This window comes from Melanostigma gelatinosum, assembly GCF_949748355.1.
Source record: "Melanostigma gelatinosum genome assembly, chromosome: 5".
Classification (NCBI taxonomy): Eukaryota; Metazoa; Chordata; class Actinopteri; order Perciformes; family Zoarcidae; genus Melanostigma; species Melanostigma gelatinosum.
In genome coordinates, this window is record NC_136638.1 from 12,570,094 (window position 1) to 12,597,710 (window position 27,617).

Consider the following 27,617-nt stretch of genomic DNA (forward strand, 5'->3'; position numbering starts at 1 on the left):
TACCGAGCATGCTCTTCAATCCGCCAGCGTTTAAATCGAGGTATGAACAAGATTACAAGCATTGACAAAACAAAACCGGTTAAAATGTATAACACTTCTTTTATTTTCCCATGTGTTTATTTGAATTCAAGTTGAAGACACAGTGTTGCACAGTGCCAGGGTTTGCATAGATCTGATAAGAAGGTAAAACATGGCAGCTGACAGACTGTTTTTACATATTACAGATAAAACCAGGTCACCCCCCCCCCCCCCCCAAGTGGTCAAATGGACCACAGTTTTTAACAGTACCTGACATTAATTACAAAGGCATCACTGTAACACAGCATGGGACATTTAACATAGTCTTCTTGGTTATTATGGAACTCCCACTGAACAGTTTCAGCAACATTGTCGGACGAACATGCAGTGATTCAAATCTATGGTGAAATTTTGATGTTTAACTGACACATGTAAATACAACTATGGTGACTTTTTTTTTTTAATCAATGTGAAATGATTTGAAATGTTGCCATGGACAAAGAGGAATTCATCGCTGATCGTAAGTGACAGAACTATAAAACAGTGTGTGTTCAAATCACCTTAAAGTGATCACCAAAACTCTTTTTGACACGAAAATGATTGCTCAAAGTGCAAGACAACAACAGTATAAAATCACTAAACGAAAACTAATAACAAACAGACAAAACCCTAACATTCCCTGCTACATGTCAGATATATCTCTCTCATCGTTAGCGTACATTACAGCATGCATGTAGGGCTTTCACTGGTCCCATTTCGTCCAGTTCAAATCCCATTCTTATTCACACATAAGAAGGCTAAGCACTTCAATATTGGCATCTTTTCTTAATATAAGATATCCCTTTACAGCTGATGCTCTTAAAGAGACACCATGTCTAGTACGTTATGCTACGTTGTAAACATGAATTTCCCTTTGCAAATAAATACTCCTGGAACAGTTTTTCAACACTGCTGCACACGTGGAACAACTTCACATTTCCATTCACTTTTGGGAAAATAATGAAAAGTTCTTAATTAAATTCACAGCGTTTGCTGTTTCAAGTTGTGAAAGCAGACACATAGCGCTAATTCACAAAACACATATTAAGCATAAATCTTAAAAGATTCAAGACTTAAAATGTACTCATTGTGATATATATATATATATATATATATATATATATATATATATATATATATATATATATATACTATGGCTTACTGTGATTCTAGCATTTTCCCTCAATACACAAGTGTAAGTGCACTGTAAACCACTCAGTGTCAAGTATGCAACATATCGTACAGTTTCCTCGTCAGCCGCTAATATTCAAAAAGACAGTTTGCACCAGTCCATTGTTGGATGTAAGTGGTGGACCCCAACGTCTCCCTGAGCTCTTAGTTTCTATAAGATTAAAAAAGAGACGTTAACATGGAGTTTGTACAGATTTACATTCGAAAACGGAACCAGATAAATTACCTGTTCGGCATTTTCTGGCCAGCAGATGGAGCCAACGCAGCTTTCCCTCTTTGCAGGGCATTACTGGTCACCTGCAGGCCTTTCATTTGTTGCTGTTCCTGCATCCAAATAACAAATCAGACATTTCACACCCAGTAAACTAGAACAAAATTGGTTTTATTCAAACACATACAAACCTACTCACCCCTGATAGTCTGTTGACAGGACAAGGTGGTGGAGGTCTGTTTGGGGGTTCTGGTCGGGGCTTGGGTACTACCGACTGCTGTGGGTGGGTTTTGGTGTCCAGGAAAGGTAAAGGTGGGCGTCCTGAAGGTGTTGGAGGGGCCTGGTTTCGTCGTTGCTCAGTGAGCTGAGCCGATTTAACCGAAGGTGGAGTGTAACCCTGAGGAGAGTATTGTCTGTCTACAGGTTGGATCAGAGGTGTTTGGTCTTTCGGCTCTGCAGCACACGCAGGGACGGGAGGAGGCTTCACTGCCGGACGCACGATAGCATGCCTGGACCGAGTTGAGCAAGATGAGCTCGGACGAGGAGAGGGCTTCCCCTGGGGAAGAAAGCAACCATAACAAAGTTCAGGGGTTTCCTCTAATAATAAAAACAAACAATAGAGAATGGCAGTATTGTCTGGGTCATAGTGGGCTTCTTTACCAGGTGGTCTGAGTCTTGTTTTTTAAGCAAGAATATCGGGTTTGCGTGACCGCTCACATGGCCCTCGACCGGGACTGAACAACTGAGGGTTAAAACACAAATACATATTTTCACATCCACACAACATAGAAAGTAAATTGTCAGCGAACCACTCTTCACTATAATGTAGAGTATTGGTATTTTACCCTCCAGAATACCATACCTTGACACTGGCGGTGGAGCAGAGGTTTTCAGTGGGTGGAGTTTATGTCTGTAGCAGCACCAGAGTCCAAAAGCAGACAAAACCACAAAGAGAACCAGGGGAAGGACCACCAGGACTGGAAGGAGATTGCCTGTTGGCAATAGAACATTAGACAATAGTCAGAAAATTACATCATTTCAAAGACATATTCTAAACTGTCAGTGTATGAAAAAAGTGCCTCACTGTGGCTGATGACAGGTCCACTGTTTACACTCCCACCTGCCCCCTTCTGGTCACACAGAGGAGGAGCCCAGCCCGCATCACAGTGGCAGTTATGATTGTTGTTGCACAGCTGGCGAAAGAACACATTCAAATTACAACAAAAAATGGTTGATTAATTACATTGACACGCAGGTTTAGAAATGAATGACACTTAACGAGATAGGTACGAAAAAAAGTCCAAGGTTCAGTGGTGACTAAGAGCATTTAGGTATGAATAAATTAAATTGTTCTTTTCTTGCATTTTCTGCTACTTTATACGTCTACTTCTCTGCATTTAAGAGAAAAATAATGTCCTTTTTATTCAAGTTACTTTATATATTGTTTTCTGATAATACTTCTGTACTTTTACTTTGAGCAAGATTTAGAATGCATGACTTTTCCTTGTACTGGGCTATATTTACTTTCATATATTGCTACTTTGATGAAGTAAAAGATCGAAATACTTCTTGCACGACTGCAAAGCTTTTTTATATTAGTGGGCTGGCAGCCAAATCTTCCAGCACTCTTTGGAAATTAATCCTCCCAGCATCCTCACACACACACACACACACACACACACACACACACACACACACACACACACACACACACACACACACACACACACACACACACACACACACACACACACACACACACACACACACACACACACACACACACACACACACACACACACACACACACACACACACACACACACACACACACACACTTACCCCGTGTCTATGGCACTTGCCATTGCACTCATCAGCTCTGAGGAAAGATGCATTGCGGCATTCTCCATTAAAGCAAATCTGTTGAAAGGAGTGGTGCGAGGATGAGAGTCAGTGAAGGGGTTAAAGAGTAGTTCCTATAAGGGGTACAGTTTTTCTTTCTGAACATCACAAAGACTGGAACCACAAAGTTAGTAAACAACAACAATTAAATGTGGCTTTCTGGCAGGTGATAGACAAACCAACATCTCAAACAGAGATCTAAAGCATGCTCTCTGCCACAACAATAAATTCCATTTATTAAATCTCACCGAGTCAACACCACACTTGGTGCCCGTCATGACCAGGCCCGGGTCCAGAGTGTCACCCTGCCCCTCCTCGTCCCCGTGCCCAGGCTTGTACACGTGTGTTCCCATACACTGGATCTTGGTGTTGCCCACGATGACGGTGGTTTCAATGCGCACAGCGCTGTTCTCAATGGGCTTGGAGGCTGAGGTTAAACACTGGATTTTCCCACATTGAGCATCCCTGGCAGAGAGAATAAAAAAGGTTATCATCAGTTTGGTGAGACTGGTCATTCTCAGGAAATGTAGAGGAACTCAAATGTGATCGATGAAGTACATGAACCAAATCGTTGAGATCTTCACCTTTCCTTACAGCTCCTGTACTTCCCGAACAGATCTTTGCCACAGTTCCCGTACATGTCCCCAGCTTCGTTTACCTTCTGAAAACACAGGTCAGGGGCCGGGCGGCCATCTGTGGTCGGAGGGGAGAAAGTGCACAGAAACACATGAATAAGTCTGCACACACAAAATAACACACACATGCAGTGAATGTCTGCACAGTGTGTAATGTGACCACCTGATGGAGACCAGATGGCATCCCTTACTGTTCAGTGTGGCTCCTGTGGTACTACAAAGGCTCTCCAGGGAGGCTCTGTCGTAAAGTGAATATGGACACTGTCCAATAATAACCCTTAATCCTGTGACCCACTGAGGCGTCTTCTCCAACTCTACCCGGCATATCCACTTCAAACTGAATGTTTAACTGCTTTAAAGATCAAATATGAGATTGTTTGATGGCTAAAATGTTGCGCATGTACATTCGTGGTATTTAAACTGAAACTGATAATGCGTATTTTCGAGAATATTGCATCAAGAATTCGTCTTAATTTGCAATTAGACTGCATTAGTTTTAGCCAGGTGTACCCAATAAAGTGGAAATGAGTGCATACGCATGTCTGAAATATGCTACATTTACAATGCTGTATACGCTGCATGTGATCAAAATATACATACCCCCTTTTGGGACAAAAGGATAATAGATTAGAAGCATTCAGTTTACCCACCTCGTCCCCAGAGGGAGCGACACTGCTGCTCCAGGGTCAGACACATGCCGGTGTAACAGTAGGCCTGCCCGCCTACACACGACGTACCGTCCACCAAATAGAAATTAGCAGGACAAGACTCCTCCTTCCCATCGCAGTACTCTGGCAGGTCACACGAGCCAGAGGGAGCGCGGCACAGCACACCTGGCCTTTTCAACTGGACAGAGACGAATAAGCAGGAAGAATGGTTAGGAAACACACTGAAGAGGACGACGACAAGAGATGTGAAGACAGAATTAGAGCCATAACTCAATTGCTAAAATGTTCTTCACATAGTGAGAATCAGCCTAGGGGACACATCCATCAGGGGACACATCCATCAGGGGACGATCATCAGATTTAAATGACGGTGAATGTTAGTACCTTGCAGTTATGACAGCAGACGCCATGGGCACACTCAGCTCCAGCTTTCAGAGTGCAGTTGTTTGCGTTGCAGCAGGGACTTTTACACTCCTGCACAAAGAGTGTAGAGTCAGGAGTCCTGGCGAAAACATACAGGGAAAATATGTATGGCAACATTCAAGAGACACAACACACCTCTTCTTCTCCACAGTCACATTCTTCTCCATCCTCCAGGTAACCGTTGCCACAGCGCTGCCCTCCATACATGGATCTGGTGTTTGGCAGGTTGAAGAGACACTTCCCTCCTCCAGAGCTCAGGTAGCTCTTCAGCTCCTTCAGGTTGCAACCATTGAACACGCGTGGAAATGGATGCCTGATTCGTGACAAGGAAGACGCACACAAACACATTATGCAAACTTTATTGTAATCAAATGTCATCTTTCAAATCTTCAGTTTTTCTCTTCCATATTAGTTTAATAGCGGTCGTTCGTTTGGCTGTAGGACACCTGCGTATCGTACCCAGTAGCAGCAGCCATGATACAACCTCCGTCTTCGGCCTTCGCCTGGCAGCAGGCTGCACTGTCGTGGCTCATGCCGAAGTTGTGGCCCATCTCATGTGCCATGGTGGCAGCCACACCCACAGCTGACTCCGAGTGGTCCTATTCAAACAGAAGGGTAACAGATTACTTAAAGATTTGTAGAAAACGTACATTACACACTAGAGTAATATGCTATATTAATCTGGGATACACTTTTGGTTTTTAAATGTTTTCCCCACAAGTACATTCGGCTCACAATCTGGGGTTTGCGTCTTGCTCAAATCTACGTCAACACACGGACAGCAGGAGCTGGAGCTCAAACTACCAACCCTACGATTACGTCTTAACCATTGTACCACCAGAGTTGCAGCCACCCCATCTGGATTAATGTTTGTTTAGATTCTTGTCTCTCACCGTGTTCACTCCACCGGACTGGTAGTCGGAGCACATGGCTTTGAGAGGTGCCAGCCCGATGGTGGTGCCTTGGAAGCCCTTCCCCCTGGAGACACAAAACACCACTGATGATTAGTTCCAGCTGGACAACGGCCCACAGGGATACAACCGGTGATAGTTATTGTCTCACACAATGCAGATAGAATCAATTGAGAGATCCCCCCCCCCCCCCCCCCCCCACGGGACAGGAGGCTAAGAGAAGATAGGTGGGACACTAGCGTTGGAGTGGGTGCAGAATGACAAATGGGAAGATTAGTGGGAGAGAGAAACACTGACGTGATGAGCTGAGCGTTGTCGTTGGGGAGCGTGCGGAGCTGTTTGCCTCTCCAGGACAGGAATGCTGCCAGAGTGCTGTGAGGGTTGTCTGAAACGTTGATCATGTCATGGCTGTTCCACACCTCCAGACCGATCAACGCCACACGGATGCTCAAGGCCTTGTAGTACTGCGGGTGTGGACAGGAAACACAGAGAATTTGACTTGTACTCAATATGGGTGAGATGAAGCTGATGAGTCTTGATTGTGGTTTTCATGTTCTGCATCAGACGCTACCTTGTCAACCAAGTTGGCCGCCTCCAGTAATTTCAGTTTGGTCTTCTGGAGACTACTCCCATGCTTCTCAAACTGCAAACGACATAAACCACATAGTACACCGAAATAGACACACACCCATTTCTTGCTGAACCTCAAAAGGGGACTTGAGACGACAAACAGGATGTGATTCAGATCTTTATATTTTCCACAACCTGCTCCAAAAGAGTGATGGTGCAATTTACTGACATATTTAAGTATACATTTATAATACTGAAATATACATTTTATGCTGCATTTAAATAGCTCATAACAGCTTCACAGCTGACATTGGGCGAGAGGCGGGGTACGCCACAGGGCTGAGTCATATAGAGACAGACAACCATTCACACTGATTCACACCTATCTACAGCGTGTTGCCATCATCTCATGATACCTGTCCTCCCACATGTAATGGTGTCATCATTTGTATTTCCTGTCAAGTTAATATGTGGCCAAATGTGACCAAATCCACAACCGTGTCCTCACCTCAGCCTTGTCCGCCACTATCAGCAGCTCCACGTACTTCATATTCTGGCTCACGTCCCTTTTCTCCTGAAAACAGGTGTAGAATATGTGGTGACAATATTGTCATGATTTTGTGGAAAACCTGCAAAGGATTGTGGGTTGCAGGTGATTTTGTCCATTGTCCTCTCCCAACTCACCCTCGCGCTCCGCGATGACATCATTCCGTGGATGAAGTCGTCGAGACCCTCCTCCTGCTGCCCGTTGCCACGGTGATGCAGGCAGCTGCCTCCGGGTAGGCGGAGACTCTCGGCTCTGAACACGGCGTGCTGCTGTGCACCCGTGGAAACGGGAAGAGGCTCTATCAGGTAGCTGACGCTTGTGTTCAGAGAAATCAGTCCCCTGGGGAAACAAGACACTGCTGATGGTTCCATCCAATCACAGCTCGAGGAAATCAATGTGGGTCGATGAGCCCGTCTGTGTGTTTGCACACTGTGGCCGACTGGTAAATCGATAGCAAATAATGTAAATAAATCTTAAAAACATCAGATTAAATGTAATTTCCAACAGCTATCCTTCATTGGGATTCTTTTTATTTGGCTGTGGTGGTTTTACGGATGGGTGGAGCGGAGCGAAGTGTCTAAAGCTATTTACAGCTGTTTATAAATGAAAATCAGCTGGGGCAGACAGCAGTACACAATCTTTTGGCTTCTTCACAAAACCCCTCATAAACGCAGATGTCTATACACAAACACGCGAGCATGCACGCAGCAGGAGCTCAAGCAGCTGCGTGCAAACATCTGGAGAGGTCAGACGCCCACATGTCAGTGTCCTGCTGCGTTTGCATTTCTCCAGAGAATCTACATTAGCAGGAAGACGTATTCATTCAGTCGTCCTCCAGATGCAGAGCACTGAACCCATGGAAACACACATGGGGCTACGATTTCTGTCAGTGCTCTCCAGTTCCTCCACTGATGCCGGTGTGTCTAGCAGGAAGGCTCAGCTGCCTTGGATCGACACCAGCAGAAAGCACAGGATCTCCATTCTGAGCTGTACTCAATGAACAGCTCCCGAGCCAATGACATACTGGACATAACTGTTTCCTGTTACCTCATCTACTCAGCCATGGCTTGATCACAGGCTGGACCGATGTGCAGGCTTTGGTTCTTTTCATCTACTAAATCCTGTTCACAAACAATCTGAGGATTCTTTCCGAGAGCTCTCAACTTGCTCTCAAAAGTTCATAGCTAGGATTCCCAGCTGAGGGAAACAGTCTGATAGATGCATTTTTTTGTACTGATCTTAATATGGCAATAACCTGATTTATTAAAGGTTGTGTTGAGGAGAAACCTGGTTCATGTAACCGGGGAAGGGGATTATCAGCTAGATTTCTTACATATGTATTTGTGTGTGTTATGTAGACAAGTATTTTATCAATGACTTAGAAAATAGTAAGAAAATTACAACGTATCCATTAATTGTGTTTTGCTGGCCCAATATGAAAAGAACTGAGGCAGTAAAATTGGCATTAATGGAGCTAAAAGCTTCCATTCATTGAGCGAGCGCTGCCAACACATCGTTCGTAACATCAATCAGAAATACCTTCCCTCCATGATTTATTCTGCAGCACCAACTCCCGGCTAATGCATATTGGGAAAACGTTCCTCTTGGCTCCGTTTCTTGCGGCTCTGTAATCCTTGGCTGAAGTAACGCTGAAGCTACAGAGAGTGCTCTTCCCTGCTCTTAACTCTAGGAGCTGTCTTAAAGAACAGCGTTTTACTTTTAGAGGGATTTAGTCTCATGGGACACTTCTTAGAATTCTAAGAAATGTCTTTCAGCATTGGGACCAACACTAAATATTTGAAAACTTAACGAAAACAGCCCGTGGTGGAGTTTCACTTACCTGAGTCCTGAGCATGTGCTCACAGCAACACTTGAGCCTTTCATGCCCAGAACCTCCCCATGGTAGAAACAGTGTCCCTGCAACACAAAAACAATTAAAGCTCAACACACGCACAGTGATAAGAGAGACGGTCATCCAACCAGAACACCTCGTTATGGAAGCATGAAATGCAATATTTTATGACCATAACGCTCGTTATTCTCCTGCCATAGGATTTGATGAACTGCATTTGTATCCATTTCTCTTCTATGATCACTTACAGCTCCCCGCTGCATTTTAAGAGCATCAAACTTACAGTGCTGGCAGGAGAGGAGGACCTGCGGGCTCCATCGGGAGTGTACCATATTTCCTGATATCCAGGGGCCAACAGCTGCCTGGTGGAAGATGGCACACAACTCAGAGGCAATTTGCAAGAGAATATATGTAGCGTCTAACGTTCAATCTCCTGAAACAGCAGCAATATGGTGGAACAATGGTGAAAAGTGAGTAAAAGCTGGGGCAAACAGAGGAGATAGAAGAGGACGGATTCTCTCCAGCATCCCACAGCTCATGAAACATTAACTCTGACGGAGACAAAACCAGACCGCTTTAAAGATTTAGACAAAGATCCTTTCAGAAATACGAGGAATAAAGTGGAAAGGTTTTGGGACTGGAACAAAATCCATATGTATACTTTCCCAAATTACCCTTTTTACTTTCTGTAAAAGTATCGCTCAAGTAAGAGATGGTAACTTCCCTATGCTGAGAGTGTATTTGGTGGTATGCATTGGTTTGACAGGGCTATTATTTACAAAAGTCCTCTTTTTCTTTTCTCCATTACTGGAATTTCTCCATTAGTATACAATACAGACTGCGCAGGAGAGGCTGATAAATCAGGGAAACACACACATACCGAGAGAAACATTACATTCCTCTTACTCTTCCATCTGTGTATGTGATTGAGTGAGTGTCTTCAGACTCGGGCCGTTTCTGTCAAACTTCTGTCAACCTACCGGCCCAATATTTACATCTCGTACAGATGCTTGTTTTCCTGTCTTTCTCCTTCCAGCTCTGTCTCAATCCATTCTTCCTGTTTTCATTCATAAACTCTGCCTGACTCACAGCTGGTTTTCTTTTGCTCTGTATCGCTAAATCTCCCCCTACGGTCAAACTCGGATGCATCAAACAGCCTGTAACGGCAATGGTATCAAGCTCTAGGGAAACCTACAAGTATCTACTGGTGCTGATCGAAAGACTGGACTTGACTTAAGTCTCAAATAAACACAGACAGACCCCAAGATGTCCCACTCATCATGTATCTCCACCTATTTTCCATTTTAGCCAGCTTGTGGCTTCACCTCAGGGTAGTAGCTATGTATTCTGTTCTTCCTTTTTCATATTTGCCAGATAGAATTCGTGAAAATCAGTGGGGTGAAGTTAAATTAATAGTTCAACAGTGCTAATTCTCATTTTTTTGCAGAGCGTTAGATGAGAAGATCTATCCACTCTCATATCTGTCCATTAAATATAAGGCTACAGCCAGGAGCTGGCTAGCTTAGCTTAGCATAAAGACTGGGGGAAACATCAAGCCTGGCTCTGGTTTCAGTGACTCTGCAACTTTTTGTACGTATTAAAGAAATGATGTGTTAATTAATGAGCCTAAAGGGTGATTGCTGGATTTTTTTTTTATTGTTGTAAAGAGCCAGGCTAACTATTTCCCCCTGTTTAAAGTATTTATGCTAAGCTAGGCTAATCAGCTGCTGTAGCTTCATATTCAGCACACAGACATGAGAGAGGTATCGATCTTCTTATCTAACTCTCGGCAAGGAAGCAAGTAGAAGTGTGTTTTCCAAAATGTCAAACTATTCCTTTAAAGGATGAAGACAAATGAAGGGAAGATGGGGATTTTTCTGTTCTCTTCCGTCAGATGCCCCGAAGGAGACAAGCCACTTGAAACAATGACAGCCTGTTGATGCAATCAGCCACAGAGCAGTACAAAGACAGACAACGTCTGCTTCATCCTTTAACAGATCACCACCCTGGGGTTGGGAGACTTAAAAATGATCAGTCAGCAGTAATGCATCCGGCTGACTCACCCTAAACTGGGTAACCCCCCCGTATTGTGATTTGACCTTCTAACCGCATTTATATCTGGCCTTCCTCAAGTTTTCCTGCTTCTTCAACTCCCCGAATATTCCCATCATGCACTCCTCTCGTCTGTGTAACCCTCTCTGTCGCTTTAAAAAGGCAGAATTAATGGCAGAGTGGCTGATGATTGATTGAGCTTTACCCGGCTGCTATATACAGGAAGGCTCCCTTCTTCCACGAGAAGACGCATAATGACTCTCTCTCCTCCATTCTCCCTGATTCTCCCATGCCAGTCAGCAGCTGAGTACACCCATAGACTGTATAACATGCCGCTATGTGACATATAGACACAACATGCTGTTAACAAAGCCATTGTCACTACTGAAAACCTAATGCCAGCTTAGTTTTGTCTTTTCCCCCATTACTAAAATGCTGGTGAAAGGCGACTGTCTCTTCTGTGGAAGCTTAAATAGAGTTAATGCCTTCTCTGTTTAGGCAGTGAAAATAACTCCTTTGACATGACTTTTTAATGCCACAGCCACTGAACTTGTGCCAACTGGTGGTTTATTTAAACCGTAAAGAACTGAAAGCTGAAACAATGCATCTGTCATCCGGCAGAAACAACCGCAGGAACCACCCAAAATAACTTGCAGGTGCGGTTAAACTGTGTAGTTTCAAGTTGACTACCAGTGTCTCCAGTTGTAAAAATTAAAAGAGTGTAGTTCAGGTTAGTGGAGCGTTAACGGTGTGATAAAAATATGAGGACAACTGCAATGCACATGCAGTTAAGCATGATGGAGAAAAGCTTGTTTTGACATGAAAAAGTGACATAATGCATCTTTTAACATTTGATCAAGATCAACCTTCCTGCTCAATGTCTTATTGCTGCTCTGCATGCGTGTATGCGTCAAAAAATGGTTGTCTTAATTCTTAGTTGTTGCTTCGTGTCACTTGCATGGCTAAATGTACCGAATGGTGGATATTGTTGCTGTATTATTGTACTAATGTTTTGCTGTTTCTTGTTGCTCTGCTTGAGAAAGCTTTTTTTTGTTGCTCTTGCTATCTTTAGGGTGTCTGGTTGTCGTCTTGAGTTTTTCACCAATTTGAACCATTACCTGCCAAGTCTAAAATGAATAATTCACATATTTGCTTGCTAGCTGTGAGTTGGTTGAGACAACTGATATCACTTTCACATCTGTAGGCGAAATATGAAGCGACAGTTAGCTAGCTCAGCAGAAAGACTTTGAACAAGAGGAAGCAGCTATCCTGGCTCGAGCAAATGACAACGAAATCTGTCTCGCAGCATCTCTGAAGCTCACTGAGTCACACCCTTTATCTCATTTGCTTCCCCGTACAAAAACAGAGATTAAACAAAGCCTATAATTCGGTTTTACGCGGGTTACGCAGAGGACTACTTCTTGGCCGGGTGCAGTGACCTCCGAGGATCTTGCTGTCACAGTGACGCTGCTGGCAACCAGCTCCAGGAAGTCACTGCGCCTGCTAAGAAATAGTCTGTCATATAACCCCCTTTAACCAAATGATTGTTTTTAGACTTTGGTGTTTTCACGGATTAAACAAACAATATATGGTGTTAATCAGCTTTAGAGGTGCTGTTAGGAGGAGTTGGCTGAGTTCCCCTGTTTCCAGTCTTAATGCTAAGCTAAGCTAAGCTGCTGCTGGTTGTAGTTTCGTATTTACCGTACAGACTTAGAAGGTCTGTCCCATCTAACTCTCAACAAAAAGAGTCAACCCTTGAGTCTAATTGCATTCTGTGAAATGCTGTGAGAGCTTTCAAATCAAGACTGCGCACATCTCTGTGCGATGGTGGGAGAGCTCCACAGAGTTTGGACTTAGTCCAGTGTCCAGACAGATGCTGTGATTGAGGAGCTCAGTACTGGCTGAATCAGGACTGTCTGGCAGTGAGGCTGAGACAAAGGCTTGGTTCAGCCTCATGAGGGGAGAGACGGGGTGGGGGAGTAATGCTAATGTACTTGGGAGATAGTGAGGGGTTGGGGGGCGGGAGTGGACGTGGGGTAATGCATTAGGGTCAGTGGGTCGCATTCTCTCATAGGATCAGATGACATCACCGCATGCGAGTGGAGGGAGGGAGAAAGCTGACGCAAAGTCAAAGTACCACTCTGCAACGGATGATGAAGAGGCTTTTATTGCACAGGGAGGCCAATGTACAGTGGTGCGAAGCCCTTTGTGTGTGTGTGTGTGTGTGTGTGTGAGTGTTTCCCTAACACACTGGCCTACATTAAGACATCAAAGCAGATGGGACCGAGCCACTGTGAGACTAAACATAGAAACAAGGACAAGGCGAATGCATCCCTGGTCTCTGCTCCCCAGACCTGTGATCCATCAGGTCTGAGCTTCCAACCTTGTTTGTGTTCCTTTGGGCGGCTGCTGCCATATGTGTGTACAAGTGTGTTTGTATGTGTGTCGTCTGTCTGCGTGTGGCCTCAGTCTCCCAAACCCTGACCGCAGCCAGCGTGTGGGAGATGCATATTTGCACTAGAGCCCTGGGGAATATCAGACGAGGTGAGGAAAGAAATGAGAAAGAATGGGGTGCTCGCTTTCAGAGTGGACAGTGGAAGACGTACGAGGTGTGGACGAGTTGGGAACAATGATGTGCGCATTTCACAAGGGGGAGCTCAATTCAGGTTCATGCACTTTAGGGTGTGCAGGAAGGGCATTAAACAGAAGAACAGAGGAAAGTCATGCAGAGGAGGAAGCAAGAGCATCCACACGATTCATATCTGAACCAAACGCACATTACTCACAACCAAACTGACCCCGACCGTCGCCACTTTCCTCTTTCCATGACTTCTCTCACCTCAACCCTTCTCCTCCGGTCCATCATTCATTTTCTTACACCACCCCCCCCCTCTCACTCACTGTTTCCTGCACTCCTGAGTCAGCACACTGGCCGCTGCCTGGCTCTTAACCAAATCAACCCTCTACGGGAGCACCTTAGCCTTTCATTAAGATAAAAGCTCAGGCAGACACACACACACACACACACAAGACGCTCACAGCGATGCCCGTACAGACCACAAAAAAAAAAGAGACACACACACACACACACACACACACACACACACACACACACACACACACACACACACACACACACACACACACACACACACACACACACACACACACACACACACACACACACACACACACACACACACACACGTTGACAAGAATGATGTTCGTTTTGATTAAGACAAAGAGTTTCTAAAATCTTTAATTGAAGTCCCGACTCATACAAACTTAAGATACGTTACCCAATTGAAAAGGGTGTACAGTTAAAAACGTTGTATGTTAGTTGAACAGTCATTTTCATAATAGCCACCAAATTGCACATTTTGTTGACCAAACATTGCAGCCACTACATTTCTGAGGCAAAAAGCTAGCGAACTTAACCGCTCTGTCAGTGACTGAATGAATGAACTAGCACAGCCGACAGCTTTGTGCAGCTCAAGGGAAGGCTGACATAAAATATAAATCTGGTAAAGATGTTGAAAGTCCTGCACTTCTAAATAAATGCAGACTACCCTCCCTTTAGAAAAAGAGAAAGAAAACACATGACCCTCCCCCCTTTCATGACCCCCTCTTCCCCTAATACTGACTTTCATACAGTCCCGAAGAGAACTGTGGCATAAAAACATACAAGTACTTGCTGAAGTGAATGAAGCACAATAGAGTATTTAGATGATTTTTTTTCAATAAAGCTCTCAGACACAGTGCATTAAAGGATCAATGTCAAGGAAATGTGTTTATTTCATATGAAACTGTCTTCTTTAACTTAATTTCTTTTTTATTCCCAACTCTTTTGGTGCTTTATGACAATTAACAGTTTTATTTCTACAATTATTTTCCTTTGTTTTTTTACAACAGTCTACCACATTACGATATGTTATATCATATTTCATTCTATTTCATATATTTTATTCCAATACTTTAACTACTACACTATTGCATTATGTCTGATATTCTCATTTGTACTTGATTGATTGTGATTTTCTCTTTATATATATATTGTATGAGCACTGTTGGAGGGAGCCTCAGGACAAAGCATGTCACTGCCAATGACTGCGTCACTGTAGTTGTGGTGCACATGACAAATACCTCACACCTATTCTACGGTAAGTGTAGAAGTGATTGGCACGGGTGAAGCAATTCAGCTTTCCTGTGTCAGGAAACCGTTGAGAAGTTGCACAAAACGGTTTCAAAATACATTTGTCTTACGACTGAAATGAATTGGATTCTTTTCTACTGCATCGTGTTTCCTCTTTCTCAGAACGATCTGCAAATATTGATATCAGTTATTAACACCATCTGGAAATCAGAGGAAATCTGACAGTGTGACCACCTGCTGGAGAGGGAGAGCAGGGGGGGGGGGAATCCCTTAGGGGACGTTTAGTCAGACACAATGGACTCCATTTCTAATGTTCTTAAAAGCTTTCCTTTTCACTTGTGTGCTGGCTCAAATCCAAAAGGGATAAAACCACAGCTCTGTAGTCATCAACAGACGTCGCCACTGCTCCAGTTCTCCCCGCCGTCCCACCCAGCGACCATGCCGTCCATTTAATGAGACAGATACTTCCTATGACCATCCCATTGTGGCTGGACAGGAACCGCTCCATCAGATTACAGGATGTCAGATGCAGACGCAGAAGTCTTACTTCCTGTTTGCCCAAGGCACAAGGATCGGGTGTCATCATCCTCCTTTCCTCCCTTCATCCCCCTCTCTGCATCCACAAGGCCACTGACCTTATAAATGTACTCTGACAGCTAACATCTGGCAAATACACGGGGCCAGTCGGCCCGTCTTTGGGGACGTCTAAGAAGACTGTACACAAGCTCAGTGTTGGAGATTCTCAAACATTCAGTCACATGCAAACAGGTTGATAGAGGAGACTATTTGAATTAGTTTTTTGGGGGCTTTTTGTCTCATTTTGGTAATCCTGGGAGCGCTCAACTGCACCGAAAGTTACCAGAGACATTACTACTTAAAGCATTTGTATGAAACACAAGGGAGCACTTCAATCACTCACTCATTTCTCTCCAGGTGTAGTTTGAGCTCCCGGCCCTCGGCTGAGATCAGAACCTGAGCCTCTGCAGGATGCTGGAGGGAAAAAAAAGAGATTGCAGGAAGTGGTCAAAAGAAAGCGTATACACAAGATTTTTTTTTGAATCCGTTTTCTTTTTTATTATTACAGATTCACCTCTTTGCCAGCAGACCTCCTGTGTCTGTAAGGATGCAGCCATGTGGGATAAGTAATCTCATAACTCTGTACGTGATCAAGGATGCTCCTCAGGGAACCCTGCTTATTTTCTCCTGATGAAAAACAGAAAAAAAGGAGGAAACATTTCAAATGACCATGTTGGGGGTGGTCTGCAGCGTATGCACTGAAATGACCTTAAATGTATCTGGTTTTTTTCCACTTATGCATTGGATGATTCACTTTTAACAGAGATAATTATGCATGCCCAACAAGCACGTTGCATTTTGAAACTGGAAATACATTCCAACGCAATTACGATCTAGTTTCCACCCCCGAGACATGCAGTCTACATATTCGGGGTAACAATCAAACTCACCGTTGTAAACAGCGCCTTCAGACAGAGCAGCAGCAGCCTCGGCGCAGTGGAGGAGAAGTAGGAGGCACAGCCACAGAGAGGGCTGCACGGCATCGGCAGGAGGACGACGCGCTCCTGGACGCATTCTAACAGCGCGAGCGGCTCCCGATGAATCTGCTACGCTGAGACATACATGTGCGGTAAACGAGCCTCGGGTGTCTCAGACCAGATTGAGAGGACGCCGCCGGCGTGACACCGCGATAAGCCGCTGCTGCTCGTCCGAACGAGATGCCTGCGGAGTCCGCGGGGCGCTCATCTCTCTCGTTCTCAACCACTCCCCTTCGTCATTATTACTCACTCACACACGCGCGCACGCACGCACGCGGAGAGGGACAGTGTGCTCGCGGGCTGAGGTGAGGCAAGATAAGGAGGGATATGATGAAAAAGGTACGAGAGAGCGACACTGACATCCTGATTACAGCCTGATGGAAGAAACGGCAGTAGGAGCTGGCTCAAATCGTGGCAGCGGCAGCTAGTACAGGCACTTCCTGTTGCAAGCTCAGCTGCCACGACTTTCCGTGGCAGCTGAGCCTGCAACAGGAAGTGATTGCCACTGTATGCTGGCAGCTGCCACAAGATGCTAGTGGCAGCTGCCAGCATTTCGGAGCGGATTCCGCGGTAGTTTAGCCTTTATTTGTCGTTATTTGACATTATATGACAATACATTAAGGTCATTGAAGGCATGACTGTTGGTAGTTGTAATTAGTTTATTAAAAAAAGGCGGAATTATCATGGTATGGCCACTCGTTTTTGTCAACAAGCTAATTGCGGGCTAACTTTAGTTGATACCTGTTACCCATGGCAACGATAAACACTTTCACGCTGCAGACTAAAGGAATGCAAATTATAAATATGGATGGTTATGCATTGTACTGTTTAGAGTGATAGCAATCCAGATAGCCTATTGACTTGGCTATATATACGCAGTACATAGATATATATACAGTATGCAACAAGTTGTTGCGACAGTTACCACCGTTGTGTGGTACCTGCCACTACTTTTCGCGACCGTTTTCACTGTTTGCGACTGCTGCCACTAGCATCTTGTGGCAGCTGCCAGCATACAGTGGCAATCACTTCCTGTTGCAGGCCCCGCTGCCACGGAAAGTCGTGGCAGCTGAGCTTGCAACAGGAAGTGCCTGTACTAGCTGCCGCTGCCACGATTTGAGCTTGCCCTTTCTCAGAAACGGGGAACAATGTGGACCACTTTTTTTTTTTTGAGCGTTAGCTTAATCCTAGGCATTAGAAAAGAAAAAACGCAATTAATATTTGTGTATATATTTTTTCATTCTTAATCTATAATAATGATAAAAGCAAGCATCATTAAACGATTGTGCAACCAGTTTCACAATTGAAGGGGTTGTTTAAGGAATATCTGCATTTTTTCGTCACCAGTTCTTAAAGGGGTATCCTAGCAATTTATTATCATACTTGGACTAAGTTGGTGGACTCACAAGAGACATTAAAAAAGAAGAGAAAAGACCGAAATATCTTCACTTTTAGTTATTACAGTATGTTTCAAGTGGAGATAACGCTGAGGACATCACTGCATCTTCAGTTGTCTTCTCAGACCACTGAAGCCATTATACAACTGTTTTCACCACCGGAGTAGTTGTCCTCATGACAATTAAACCAACTTTTTTGCGTGGAATTGAGTACATTATTAATAATCAGAATTCATTATTGTAATGCTGCATTCACCCAACATTGGCAGAATGAGAAAAACAGTAAAACTTCCTTTTATTGTGAATTGAGAGTGTTCACGCATTATTCCAAAATGGTTATTATCCCAACTGATGCAATATGCCTTGTAGTCACTTATATTGCCTGAAGTATTTGGAGGGGTTTCTTAACAAGTGAAAACACAAACGGATAAATCACCTTTTGAGTTAGCTGAATCGATTGCATTACAGCACAATGGATTTTTCTCAGCTGTTCGTTAGTGGCTCTGCAGCCATGTTGGCATCAGTTTGTTCTGTGGTTCTTTTCAACAAGTGGGCGATGCCGTCTCCTTGGCCTATGCACATTTTGTTTCCACTCGTTTGCTCGTGATTGCAGTCTGAACAATACGATGTAAAAGCAATTTACTTCTCAGGGGCTACGTGACGAATCACAACCAAGTACAGGAAATATTTTTCAAAGAGCTATTTAAGGACAGTTTTATTGAGGTTGTGTCGACTTTTTCCTCGTTTTTTTCTTCTTTCCCAAACAGGATTACGTTCAGGCCCTGCAAGTAAACACATGCTGTCTTTAAATAACCACACCACTTGCCTCAACATGTTCTAGTTACTTAGATACCTTCTATACTATAAGGTCGTATGTCGACTCACGTGTTGGCACTGGTCCAAGTGAACTGATCTAAGCATTTAAGTGCAGTGTGTAATTGTTCACTAACTTATTATAGAGGTCTTACAAATGGGCTTTAGAGAAATAATTTCATCCCAAATGCCGAAGAGCTGAGAGTTGGATCCTGGTTACACAGAGAAGCTACACGATTTCCTTTTTAAAAAACAAGGTCAGGAGACCAGAAATACTGTAACCGAGCCTACTACGCAGTATCAAAATACAGTTGGCTTCTACCACTCCAGGAATCCAGCAGCCATTCATACTGAGCCTGTCATTTATAAGTGCAATGATAAATATGCCACAGAGCACATGTCGGAGGGCTGGCGTGTAAGCAGCAGGGTGTGTGAGGTATTCTTAGCACCGGTGACAGTGCAGGCCGCCAAATCCATTCACATCTCTAAATGGCGTCCTGGCTGCAAGACAAGGCCACTCGGTCCTGCCAAGGTATTGGTTTGTGCTCCACTCTGCTCATTGCTGGCTCAGATATGCTCCTTCTTACTACAGACTATATTGAACACTTTGCAGATAGGCTTCCAGAAACATTTACAATTCAAAGATTAGGAACCTGAACAAAGCGAAGAAAATAAAACAAGATAAAGAGAATGGCGGGACCAAGAGGTGTCATGTTAAAAGAAAGATGGTGATGGTAGTATTTAAATGTTATTCATGATATCAAATGAAGATATCTTTTTGGGAAAGCAACCTTAGTTGAGCATGACAAGGAGTGGGAAGACCTGAGGCGCAGAATCAGACTGCTGTGTGTGTCCTCAACACCCGCTGCTAAAAAGATTATGAAATCATCTGCTTCCCTTTGTGCATGACAGGCATCATCATCAATTTAAGCAGAAAACGTCCCACTTTAAGGCAACATTATGATTGAAGTTTAATACGTAGAAGTATGAATATGTTCCAGCTGTGAGAGAGTAATCGTACAGAGTCAACCATCAAAGGCTTCAGTCTCGGGAAAAACGCTCTTACAAGGGACCCAAGGGGCCCTGAGCTTCACGGGTAGGTAGCATGCTGTTTGACACGGTTGTTCATCTACATCAGTCAACATCAAGCCGCTCTATCATATGTCCACTGCTCGCACGGCTCCGCTCAGTTCAGTCATGTTCTCCTGCAGAGCACAGGAGCCGTCAGCAGGCGTCGTCCTCCAGGACGTCCGGGTGCTCCTCCCAGAACTGCTCTCCTATGATGTCGCCGTGGTGGGCGTGCACCTGCCTCCTGCTGCGAGTCACGGCGACGTCCTCCTCCTCTCCGTTCGGCCGCTTCACGCGCTTGGTGGCAGTTTCATCTCGCTGGACACAATCAATGAGGAATATTGGTAGTACAGTTAAAGGCAACCTGGAGGACAGCGGTGTCACAATTTCATTTAAACATTTTGTTTAACGGTGCTTTCAACAGTCAAAAAAAGCCACTGGATCCAGCCAATCACGTCCTGCTATATTTGTCGTGTTGCCTGAGGTGGTGTGTGGTACCTGTGCGTAGCATAGCCCACAAACTTTATTCTGTCAACGAAGTGTTCGTTGTCTACAGGACTCTTGGGCAAGGCTAAACATTGCCACACCAGTGACCTCAGGGAAGCAGGAAGAGTTTCCAATTCTGCTGTAGAAAGGAAATTATGGTGACACCCCTATTAAAGGAATAGTCCAACATTTTGGACACATCAGACACACAGTTTCCACACTTCAGGAAGTCCACTAGTCCAGCACATAAGTCCCAGTAAAACCACAACTTCTTCTTCTCACACTTCTGTTTTTGTACGGACTAAATGAGCAATAAATAACGTGTTAATAAGACCAGTAGGTGTTGTTTTTTCACAATGCATAATATGTTGAGGTAATGCACATGCAGCACTGCAGCATCCTGTGTAAAGCACAATGACGCTCACCACTTTTCATAGCATGCCATACGTTTCTAAACCTGCCACGCAGCCGTTCTCTTTCATTTCACTATGTATGAAGATCTAACAATCGTCTTGTAAGCTGCTTGAGTTTGTATTCATTCCATCATCGTGAATATTTTTGTCATTTGACAATAAAGGACATGCAGGGACCTGTTGATGCGTTGAAAAATACTTTGTTTTAATGCAAGACAAAAAAGACGGTCAATACAGCTCCTTTCGGCAGCTGAGTATCAATTCTCACATGTTGGAGTTTTGAATGTGTTACCTGTAAGCAAGTGGACTATGAGGCAACTTTGACCAAAAAAATAGAAACCTACATTTTTATGGCCAAAAATAACAAAGTAGTAAATGAACATGCACAGGAGAACATTTAGCTTCAGAGAGAGCAGAGAGACGATCCTCTGAGCTCAGACAGAGAAGCCATGTTGAAGAAAAACACTGACTAATGTAGATGACGTGTGAGGCGGAGGTGGCTGCAGTACGGATTTAAAAGCCTTCATCAGACGTTGGGAATCTAAGATATCTAACAGGAGTTATCCAAGTGTAATAAGCTCTTTGTAGCAGCTCACCTTTTCCCAGATGAGAGTGGTGCCTTTCCTGTGGAGGGCCGACTCGGTGTTGTAGTTGATATCAAACTCAGAGAACAGGATCTCGTTTTTGTCTGCAGCTAATGTTCCCTAGAGGGAGACATCACACAGTTATACATATGGATGTAAAGATTACAAAAATGTGTGTAAACAAAAATCATCTCATACGAGAGGCCTCACTGACAAAGTCATCTCAGCCACACCACCATTAAAAGGACCACACCACCCACTGGTTCTATTGCTGTTTGAATGAGGGATTCCATCGAGGCGATGATCTATAAGGAAGATTATCTTTGACGTCTTTGACTTGGGCAGGTTTCTTTCCCCAAAGAAACATTTGTAAAGTGATAAAAGGAACTAGGAAGCATGACGGGTTGATGGGACGACTCGCGGACATTTCCACAACCCGCCACTTCCCTCAGAGCCCACCAGAGAACGAAGCGACTTCAAGAGGACAGCTGTGTCAGTCAGTCACATGTGTTCATCTCCAACGAGAATAAACCAGAAGTAAATAATGTGCTGACCGTGTTAACACGCGTACAAAAATGGGCCAATGAAATGCAGTCACAGCTTCATATGCATCCACCTGACATCCAGAAACATGGCTTCTTGGTAACATAACACATATTTATATGATCAAAGTTTACCGACTAATAAGTCTGTCAGTGTATATTGTGTTTTTTAATACATAGTTATCAATAAGGGGAGCAGCTGTGTGTTTGAACTTTATTTGCTGCTAAGAATATTGTTTATTTTATATATATTGATTTATTTACATTTGTTGTTGGCATTGAAATAGTATAGTGTACAACACCAAGTTATTTAAACACGGCTGCTGTTGCTGCTTAGGAAAAACGATGCATCTTTTTTCTAATTTATTCTTTTTTCCCCTCACAAAATAATAAAAAAATAACCAATAAGCAGTATCGATAAGAGTACAAGTATTGATAAAACCCTAACGATACCCATCCCTAATAATGATATGAATCAGAGAAAAGAGCTTTAAAGCTGCAGCAGAAAATGTCTATTTATTTGACAAAAGACTTAAACAATAAATTGATGGTTTATATTGTATTTGATTCATTTCTTGTCAACTGACTGACTAATCAGACAAAAGTGGCTTACAGTTTAAAAAAGAAAATGTTGAGCATCTCATCTGTAGCAAGACTGAAACATTCATTGTGTGTAGACAGTAATGTGTCTTAATAAATGTATTCATGTTTTATAAACCATACATATGCCGGATTTGTTTTTAATGTTGGTTTGGAGATCTCGCTGTTCTTCTCTTGTTCTCTTTAAAGATATTCAAAAGGAATAAAGATAAAAAGAAGAGGGATTCCCATTATCATAACACACAGTATATCTGTATAAACACATGCATCTGTACATGTACACACAAACACACAGTAATCACCTTTAAGCGAACCTCTGCCTGGGCTGTGGTGAGTCCCCCCTTTTGTACTAAAGTCCAAAACACTGTGTTGTACAGATTATTGATGTGACCTGAAAGACACAGGAACACGTGTGCAGTCGTCAGCTTCATGAACCGATGCATCTAGAAGTCAAATGCACGACCTGTACAACGGTCAGCACTTACAGTCTGCTTGCCTCCAGCTGAGGTAGTCTCTGAGGTTGCGGTTGCTAGGATACAGGACCACGCGTCCGTCAAAGCCCGGGGGGTACAAGAGGGGCTGCTCCCCGAAAAACTCCTTCCAGTAAAACACATATGAGGAGGAGAACTGGGAGGCCACATGAGTCATGAGCTTACTGCCAGGAGGGAGAGAGAGAGAGGAAGAAGTTAAGTGAAAAGCGTGAAAAGCTTGTGTGGGAATGACGTTGGACGAAACATTGGTACCTGGCTCTCCTCTTAAACCAGGTAGAGGTCCTCTTGAAAACAAAGCTGAACTCGTCACTTTGACCATAAGCAATACAGACGTCTTCCAGTTCTTCCATGACAGAGCGTGCACTCCGGGTCATCAGGCCCAAAGCCCGGTTATCACTGGGCTTTATAAACTTGTGCTGCTCTGCAAACCTGAAACAAAATACGTGAAGAAACTTAGAACAAGAGAATCGTGTACATCATCCTATGGATCGGCACACAGCTTGACGAGGAAACTCACTTGTGGAAGTTGCGCCCATCCAGTCTCACAACAATGTAACAGTTTCGGAGACAAGTGTCATCGGTTTCAAAGTTGCGGACGTACTCGAACTTGCTCTTGGCCATGTTGCTGGAAGCGGTAAAAAGACAGGCCAGAGGTTGGACAACACAAGACCGGACACGTCCGCCGAATCTGCAGGCCTTCCCAATCAGCATGAGGGTGCTCCTGGAACGAAAAAGCAATAAGCGCACACATAATGTACTTTACAAAGAAATTTCCAGCAGGAGCAATTTATAAAAAAAATTATAAAATAATGAACCCATCACATGTTAGGTCACAGCCTGGGCACATGAACACTCTTCTTAATGCTGCAATATTCGTATCTCTGCTGCTTATTGATATTGTAATTGTGTGCTATCGCCCACTATCCAAAACAACTATATTATGACATCGAAGCCAATTAAAAAACACAATTAACTCATCACGGGGCTAATAATGTGATGAATACTGTTACAGGTTCCTCTGACCATCTTTAACATTGGTCATTACTTACACTTGGCTGTCTTGTGTTCTGCTAACGTTAGTCCTATGAACCCGCAGTAAGTTCGCTAACGTTGCTCCGTTTGTTTCATGCGTTAATGTCTTGATATTTCGTAAGTTACACAAACACCAATATTCAGTATAGAGTCGAGTAATAAAGCACTGTCGACGACTGATATCTACATTTATCCTCAGACGGTTTTCGGGTCACACACGTTGGTTTGTGTATAGTCCATCAACGAATTATGTCGTAGTGAAGCCGCAAACCACCGAACAAAGGTTCCGGAGCACAAGCCTGAAATTAACAAACAATTAATTAAAATGAAATAGCGTGTTACTTTCAGTTGCTTGTTCGCCCACTTTAAACGACCATTATCATACAAATTAATTATCGTGCTGCTGCTTTGGAGTATATGTATATCAAAGCAAGCAGACGTATCATACTTATATAGGAGCTAGAAAATATAACCTGTGTTTTAGCGCCATCTTGTGGTTATGGAGAGAAAGTGGAGACCAAAGATCGTGTATGTGTAAGATGAAACACGTCGTACGTAACTGGTCGGCGGTTTTCTGGGGGAATTCGTTGGGATTGTTTCATGAATGCATACCTAATTAGGCAATTACTGTCAAATTATTACAGGAAATAAAACATAACGTTAGATAACAACATAAAAACGCTTCCCGGATTGAAAAGCTCCACAATAATTGCGTGCTCGCTCGTGTCTCTGACGTTTAGGGTCTCCTGAAATAGGTGCAGAGTGTAACCTCAGCCTTTAGCTGACGGCAGCTCCTTAACCAGGATTCTTCACTTTACCGTGTGCTCGTCTGCGGCTGTTTCAAACATGGAGGAGAGAGAAAGAAAAAGTGCAAAGTCTGACATTAAAGAAACGGTCGCGTCAGGCTGTTCACGAGCGCCACCAGTACCCGAGCACGAAGCGGCGGCGGGCAGCAAAGCCGGGGACGATGACGCAGACAAAACGGACGTCTGCTCTGATAACTTTGACCCGCTCTTGGCCTTGTACTCGCCGACGGTACCGCTTCCTTTCCCGAATATCAAGGGCTTCAACAATGTGGCGGCGTACGAGAGTTTCATGAAGGGCGGCCGGGGCAGAGCCAAACCGGAGAACGTGGAGAAAAGACGACGGAAGGCGATGAAAGGGGTGGCGGACCCGGAACGCATCGAGAGGCTGAAGAAGCTCATTGTGAACAACCCGGTGACCGGGAAGGGGGAGAGCAGCAGCGGCGGCTCGGCGCGGAGAGAGAGGCAGAAGCCCCAGAAAAACGTCCTGACGAGGATGCCCCGTAGGTTCAACAACCACCACTAATAACGTCAGCACATTAACCCTGCTTCTGTTGGGAGTGCAAGTGCTGCATGAAGTTGCACTCAATGCACAGGGCATCTCAAAGCCTATCCTAATAATAAGTTATGACCCAGTTATGGTTATGACTCCATAATAATTTAATTTCAGACACGTCTCAACCCTTACAGTCACTTTACGGCAGGGCATCGTCCTGCTCTTCAAATGGGAAACCACACATGTTCCATGATTACCTTGAAGCTGAAGGCACAATACACAGTCGTGTTGTGAATATCTATGAAGATGGGGTCAAATCCCCATTATTCTGAGGCTATGATGTGATGCATTTGAACATTAAGATTGACAGTGAATCCTTGCAACTCAGAAGCTGTAACCAGAGATTCTCTGTTCATCATCCAATAGAAAAGTTCAAATCTAGTTCTAACTTCTTGCATGTTGAGCATTGCTTGGCGGAAATGTTTTTGTTGCTTTTTCGTCGGTCACTTATTGGTCGTAGAGACGGTCGAGTAACCGGTTTGGTCGCGTGTCTTCAGTGTGCACAGGCAGTCCGTTGGGCGAGCTGTACAGATGTGTCCAGGAGAGGATAAGAGTCAAAGTTCACATCAGGACCTTCAAGGGACTGAGGGGAGTGTGCTCCGGCTTTGTCGTGGCCTTCGACAAGTTCTGGAACATGGTGAGCTCTCGCACTCGTGTCCTTGTCACCGTGACGTCTTAATATTGTCCTCCTCGCTATTTTTTATTTCTCCTCACCAGGCAATGGTCGATGTCGATGAGACGTACAGAGAGCCTCTGCTCGGAGAGGCGTTCTACCACGAAAAGGCCCTCACCATTTCACGGGTAAGCCCTAGTTTTCAATGTATATCTGACCGGAATACATTACTTGCATTACCTGTGCAGGGCACAGTGAGGTCCGTTACCCTGCTGAGGACTTGGACGTGTGCATGGAGCTCTTCGTCTCGCTGCGGCTGCTCCTTCCTGTTTCATTGCTCCCTGAAGTATTTAACACTGATCGGTTGTCTCAAAAACATTGTCTTGTTTTGTACAGACATCTTTGAATGCACATGTAGCTGTCCGTCCAAACATTAGGAATGCCTTGTGTATATTCATATGAACTACCAGCAGTAAGAAGTATTGTTAGTATTAGCAGTAACAGTGATGCTGGATTACATGCATGCGCCGCTTCTGTAAGTAGTATTACTATAAAGAGAGGCAATTAAAGGATGTTGGCTGTAGTTGGAAAAAAAGGACCCTAAATATTCAAATCAAAATGTGGTTTGATTTCACGTTAATGCGACTGACATCTCTGTGCAGCTCTTTGAGAAGCTGAAGCTCCAGGAGAACCCAGGAGGTGATGAGCCAGCAAAAACACACGAAGCACAGGAAACAGCCGGCGAGCATCGGCAGCCGGCGAACCCCAAAAGTGCCCCGAAAAACCCGACCGGCGAGAGAGGGGACGGCGGCACGGACTCCAAGCTGTCCGACGCTGTTGGAGTCAAACGGGACAAACGCAGAGTCTCGCTGAAGGCCCAGGGCCCCGAGGCGTGTCCGAGGAGAGACTCCCAGACCTACGGCAGGGTCCACACGCGCCACATCAACCAGCTCTTCATCCGGGGGGAGAACGTGCTCCTGGTTAACCCACAGCCACTCTGAGTACTGTCCTCAGTCTGACAACAGAAAGCTGGGCTACGAACAATTAAGTGGAACATCTGAAATGAACTGCCAGAGATTAGATTTCATTAGATTCAGGGGAATCAAACGAGGACTAATGTTATATCATATTGATATGGAGGTTTTCCTCTGCCCACCAGAGAAAGGATCTTGATTTTTTTTTAAGGAATAAAAGCTTCTCACTTCTAATTATAGTCATTTCTTGTCTTGTTTTTTATGTCTTGACAGCCACTAAATTCATTTTGACACAATAACTGCGTGTGTTATGGTTATTACCCAGCAGGTGGCAGCATAAACACATTAGTGCCATCTGCGGGGCCATTGTCATCTTCCAGAGCTTGTCCCTTTATGTTGCTTTCCCCGTTAGTTTGAGCAGGAATGACAGCGCAGTCTCAGCGGACTTCATAAATGCATTATGAATAATTGAGTTTGTGAAGCTCGAGATTGCAGATGGCACTCAAAAGCTGTCATTTGT

The 27,617-nt window shown here is 44.2% G+C and overlaps 3 protein-coding genes across 4 annotated transcripts; 1 reads left to right on the forward strand and 2 right to left on the reverse strand.

Moving 5' to 3' along the window:
- Window positions 1-278: 278 nt before the first annotated feature.
- Window positions 279-17,085, reverse strand: adam19b (ADAM metallopeptidase domain 19b). The gene is made up of 23 exons (XM_079268879.1): window positions 16,639-17,085; window positions 16,263-16,375; window positions 16,092-16,162; window positions 9,251-9,329; window positions 8,956-9,032; window positions 7,253-7,454; window positions 7,077-7,142; window positions 6,570-6,641; window positions 6,296-6,462; window positions 5,981-6,065; window positions 5,547-5,686; window positions 5,223-5,400; window positions 5,049-5,138; window positions 4,647-4,842; window positions 3,946-4,054; window positions 3,610-3,826; window positions 3,302-3,379; window positions 2,544-2,652; window positions 2,322-2,451; window positions 2,120-2,201; window positions 1,659-2,015; window positions 1,475-1,572; window positions 279-1,399 (listed from the first exon to the last, which is right to left on the reverse strand). Exons 1-23 carry the CDS (start codon window positions 16,760-16,762, stop codon window positions 1,393-1,395), a joined length of 2,847 nt encoding a protein of 948 aa, XP_079125005.1. The 5' UTR covers window positions 16,763-17,085; the 3' UTR covers window positions 279-1,392.
- A 2,751-nt stretch (window positions 17,086-19,836) lies between these two features.
- thg1l (tRNA-histidine guanylyltransferase 1-like) lies at window positions 19,837-24,354 on the reverse strand. 2 transcript variants are annotated; one of them, XM_079268071.1, is made up of 7 exons: window positions 24,169-24,354; window positions 23,637-23,840; window positions 23,372-23,548; window positions 23,114-23,283; window positions 22,931-23,019; window positions 21,499-21,606; window positions 19,837-20,321 (listed from the first exon to the last, which is right to left on the reverse strand). In XM_079268071.1, exons 2-7 carry the CDS (start codon window positions 23,828-23,830, stop codon window positions 20,160-20,162), a joined length of 900 nt encoding a protein of 299 aa, XP_079124197.1. In that variant the 5' UTR covers window positions 23,831-23,840; window positions 24,169-24,354; the 3' UTR covers window positions 19,837-20,159. The 2 variants fall into 2 exon arrangements, with proteins under 2 accessions (XP_079124197.1, XP_079124198.1); XM_079268072.1 differs by having other exon boundaries at window positions 20,287-20,367.
- A 630-nt stretch (window positions 24,355-24,984) lies between these two features.
- Window positions 24,985-27,271, forward strand: lsm11 (LSM11, U7 small nuclear RNA associated). The gene is made up of 4 exons (XM_079269400.1): window positions 24,985-25,457; window positions 26,008-26,147; window positions 26,228-26,311; window positions 26,786-27,271. Exons 1-4 carry the CDS (start codon window positions 24,998-25,000, stop codon window positions 27,122-27,124), a joined length of 1,023 nt encoding a protein of 340 aa, XP_079125526.1. The 5' UTR covers window positions 24,985-24,997; the 3' UTR covers window positions 27,125-27,271.
- Window positions 27,272-27,617: the final 346 nt, after the last annotated feature.